General features: G+C 47.9%; 1 protein-coding gene across 1 annotated transcript in view; it reads left to right on the top strand.

Annotated features, from left to right (window-relative positions):
- The first annotated feature begins 309 nt into the window (after window positions 1–309).
- The window catches only part of POMK (protein-O-mannose kinase), a 12437-nt gene continuing 8044 nt past the window's right edge, over window positions 310–4702 (top strand). The window contains exon 1 of the mRNA XM_006097024.3: window positions 310–641. Within this exon, the coding sequence (XP_006097086.3) occupies window positions 360–641 (282 nt within the window). The 5' untranslated portion in view covers window positions 310–359. The remainder of the gene's footprint in view (window positions 642–4702) is intronic.

Raw genomic sequence — 4702 nt, 5'->3', positions numbered from 1 at the left:
TGCTGCTTTCGTTTGACTAACTCGTCATTGAATATCAACTCGGTGCAGACACGGTGGGAGAGCCAGACAAAATCGGACGCACACTAACACCTCCCTTTCTAGTTGAATCTATAATAGAGGAGCCCAGACTGTGGTTTGTAATAAAAAATCCTGACTATGAGAGCAGCTGACACTGAGCATTCAGTCAGTCCCTTCTTTCATCCTCACAATGACACCAAAGTGCAGGATCCTTGCGTATAAGAGGCCTAGAGGGTATGCCACCTGCAGTCCCTCATCATCAAAACACCTTACTGAAAATAAAAGACAGCCATTATTACTTGTTTTATCTTACGTTTCAGGAAATTACAGAGGATAACAACATGGAGATGAAGCCGCAGGATGGTAGAAGGAGTCCCCCCCACAGGGAAGTGCCCCCAGTCGTGGGGCTGCTGCTGGCCATGGCTGTCATGAACGGGCTCCTCTACCTCTGCCTCGATCGCTTCTTCATCGCCCCCCGGCGTTCCGCCCTGGACCCCCAGCACTGTCCCTATGGTCACTTCAGAATGGGACAGATGAACAACTGCTCAGCATGGCTGTCCTGTGAGGAGCTGAGGACAGAAGTGAGGCAGCTGAAGCGTGTTGGGGAGGGAGCCGTGAAGAGAGTGAGTTCCTGATTAACCTCTGTGTTACCATGGCGGTGTTGATGGGTGGCCCTTTGGGAAAGCAACTTGGCATCGTGAGCCCAGTAACTGCACATCTAATAAAACAATCTGGTGGAAGGAGAAAAGCTAAATGCTTAGAGAAGTGCTTTGCTTTGTTTTTGTGGTTGTTTATAATATATTTTTATTGATTTCAGAGAAGAAGGGAGAGGGAAAGAGAGCTAGAAGCATAAGTGATGAGAGAGAATCATCGATCGGCTGCCTCCTGCACAGTCCCCACTGGGGATGAAGCCTGCAATCTGAGCATGTGCCCTGACCAGGGGTCGAACCGTGACTTCTTGGTTCATAGGTCGATGCTCAACCACTGAGCCACGCCCGGCCGGGCTGCTTTGTTTTTGATAGTAATAGAAAACTAGAAATAGTAACTGCAGCAGTATGGTTAGTTAAGTTATGGTCCAACCACTTGATAGAATATTCTGTAACCATTAAGTGTAGTTAGGAACCTGGGCAGCAACATGAAAAAAAGTTAGGATGAGAAGTAAAAAAAAAAGCAAAATACAAAATTGTTGAATATACTGTATTCAACTGCAAAATTATGTTTTTATGTAAAAAAATATAAAACTGGCCCTAACCAGTTTGTCTCAGTGGATAGAGCTTTGGCCTGCGGACTTAAGTGTCCCAGATTCGATTCCGGTCGGGGGCATGTACCTTGATTGCGGACACATCCCCAGTGGGGGGTGTGCGGGAGGCAGCTGATCGATTTTTCTCTCTCATTGATGTTTCTAACTCTCTATCCTCTCCCTTCCTCTCTGTAAAAAATCAATAAAATATATATTTTTTAAAAATATATAAAAATGATAGAAATTGTGCTACAGTGAAGGATTGTGGGCAATATTTTTCATTCTTACTATTCATACTCTATGATGGTATATTGATTTTCTTTTAAGTTTTTAATTTTAATGAGAGAAGCCAAAGGGGTGAATTCAGTTCTCAGAGGCTTCAAGAGCCCTTGTCTTATCAGCAAGGAGTGTGTGCTGCATTTTGGAGGCCATCATTTCCATGGTAACCGAGGCTTACTGATAAAACAAAGAATGACTCTGGAAGCCAGTTCAGGACTGTTGAACAAAGACAGTTCCTTTGTGAGGATGCCCTGAATGACTAGTGAAAGGGAAGGAGGGAGCAGAAAATGCATGAGGGGCTGCAGCTTGATAAAGTGCTGGTCTTTATTTTGGGAGATGGGGACCCCGGCTGCTGCTCCCATGAATGTGGAAAGGAGACATCTTAAAGGAAGAAGTCAGTTAGACAGGGAGAAGGGACAGGCATTTATATAAAGTAGAACCATAAAACAAGGTAACTGGTTCTTTTAAAGATTCATTCATTCATTGTTGTGGCTGTTAGGGGTGAGACAGTGAAAGAAGCAAAGACCCTTGAAGCTTGCTTTCTAGTTGGGGAGTCAGACAGTCAGGAAAATAAGGAACAGTGTGTATTGAAACATGTCCACGATGCGCTGTGAAGACAAAGCAGGGTGGGTGACAGGCTTGTTCCTCTAGGTGGCCAGAACCATCCGAGAGTGAGCTGTGTGGATATTTGGGGAAAGGATGTTCCAGTAGAGAGGTGGGTACCAGCAGAGGACCCAAGATAAACCTGCTTGGTTGTCTGGGGAGCAGGAAGGAGCCCATGAGCCCAGAGGCAGGGTGAGGAGGAGAGGTAGCACACAGAGTCAGAGAGGGACCTGAGGTGGCCGGGCTAGGCCTGGCAGCTGAGAGATGGTCACAGCTTGACCAGGTGTTAGCAGAGGATGCAATGAGAACTATTGGATTCAGTCCTATTTTAAAGGTAGAGCCAATAGATTGGATGTGGGGTACAAGGGAAAGAGGGTGACTACCAGGTTCTTGGCCTGGGTAACAGGACAAATAGGGTTGTCATTGCCTGATACAGAGAAGATGGGAAGGATCAGACTGTGTGTGCGTGAGGCGGACATGTCGGGGCCGATTAGATGTCCACAGGGAGACGTCATGCAGGCAGTTGGTTGGATGTCCGAGTCCAGCATTTGGAGGTCTTGGTTTGGGGAATGTACATTTGGGATGGTATTGAAAGCATTCGGATGTGAAGAAATCACCACGAAAGGATTAAGTAGAGAAGAGGACATAGCAGTGAATTTGTCCCCTCCAAAGAGGTTCCCACCAACTTGTTTCGTATTGGAATCACTTGGAACATTTTAATTTTTATTTTTTGGAATTGCTTTTTACCTCAAAGGATATGTTTTTGAGTAGCTTTGATGGTGGCAAATCATTTTTGTATGAGGACAGACTTGATTTTAGGGAATTCTGCACATCGTGCCCATCCAAATACGGGATTTAATAATGTGGGTACCAACTCCGAGGAATGTGGTTTGTTTATTAGTGTGACTGAAGGGCTGTTACATTTATTTTGTGTGTGCTTTTGGCCAAAACTTGCTCTCAGGACAAAAGTGCCCTGAGCACCGATGCTAGCGGGTTGGGGTCAGGAGCCTGTTCACCTTGCCCCATCGAAGCCTCAGTGCCTGTGCAGGTCTGGCCCAGCGCAGACTCTCACTGCCCTCCAGGAGACCTCGACCTCCAGCTCAGGTGTGGTTGGTCCCCGACTTCTCACGGCTCCTGCACTTCAGTTTTTCCCACTCAGAGGATCATTTCTATTGGTGCACAAACACGCACTCTTTAAATAGAACTTTCATTCCCCTCTCTCTGTAGTAAACCTGCCATAACTCTGTCTCTCCTTCCTCATCTCCCCTTCCTTCCTCCTCCCTCATCTGAACAAGCCCTGAGGGAATGAGATTCCTGCCTTTCCACACAGGTGGGCGCCCCTCCTCACTGACACCCACACTGGGAGGCACGGGTTTCTCAGTAGGCGTTTCTGTAACCAGAGTTCTTGACGCCCCACTCTCTGCCCCCCACTCCTCCCTAGCGCCCCTGCTTCAGTAATTCCTGTCTCATTGGGGCCATTGGTGTTATGTTTTCACTTTCTGTCGCGCTCCTGCCTGCACTCCCCGACTTACCCAGCAGCGGAGGTCCTGTGGCCATCATCCTCATCACTCTCCCACACACACTTGCCACAACTCCCTTGCATCTCTCTCCATCGTGCCTGGCTGGAGAGCCCCAAACCCGGTTGACCCACTACCCGTCCGCACTTAAGCACGGCTGTGTGGTTGAGCGCACGACCACAGATCTCAGCTGTGCACTCAGCACAGACCAGCTGGCCTACTCTATTCCTTTAGTAACTCTTCCTTCCCAATCTCAGACAGATATTTCCTCAACACCCCAACCCCTGACTTAGCTGATGACCTTGTTACATGAGTTATGATGAAATAGAAGCCACCTAAAGGGAACTTCCTCATCTTCCCACCACTAGTCCTTGAACCTCCAGCTCAGACGTGGGTTGGTCCCTGACTCCTCACAACTTCCCTCGCTTCAGTCTTTCCCCCCCTTCTCTCTCATCATCAGTGTTTCCCGCTCCGAGGATCATGCCTACTGGCACACAAACATGTGCTTTGAATAAGACCATCCTCTTCTCTTTATCCCCCCTCCCTCTGTAGTAAAACTGCCACAGCTCTTCTACCTCTTCTCTCTTTCATGCTTCCGCCCTCTGCCCTGCGGCTTCCAAACTCCGCCACTGCTCTCATACAGATGGGCATTCCTCTGTCTTCCTCTTGCTCCTTCTCGCAGTCCTGATCCAATTGACTCCTCTCTGCTTGCAGCCCTGGCTCTTCATGCTGTGACGTGTTTTTCGTGTTCCTCCTCCGGGGGGTGTGTAAATAAAAAAAAAAATCTCCTTTGCTGCTTCTGTTCCCCCTCCTGCCTAAAAAAAAAGAGAGCACTTGTGGACGTTTAGCAATGAGTAGAGATACAATGAGTAGAGATGGGTTTTATTTTGTCGTAATGGGGGGGTGTGGGGGGTGCCACAGGGAGGGGGAGGGGGAGAGGGGGGAGAGAGTCTTCCTAGACAACAAAAAACAGACAACATCTGATCCAAGCTGTCAGTGGACAAAAAAAAAAAACACATCTGAGTCTTTTTGGGTCCTTCCTGGT

Source organism: Myotis lucifugus, unplaced genomic scaffold, assembly GCF_000147115.1.
Source record: "Myotis lucifugus unplaced genomic scaffold, Myoluc2.0 scaffold_194, whole genome shotgun sequence".
NCBI classification, from domain to species: Eukaryota; Metazoa; Chordata; class Mammalia; order Chiroptera; family Vespertilionidae; genus Myotis; species Myotis lucifugus.
This window is presented reverse-complemented; position numbering and strand designations above follow the sequence as displayed.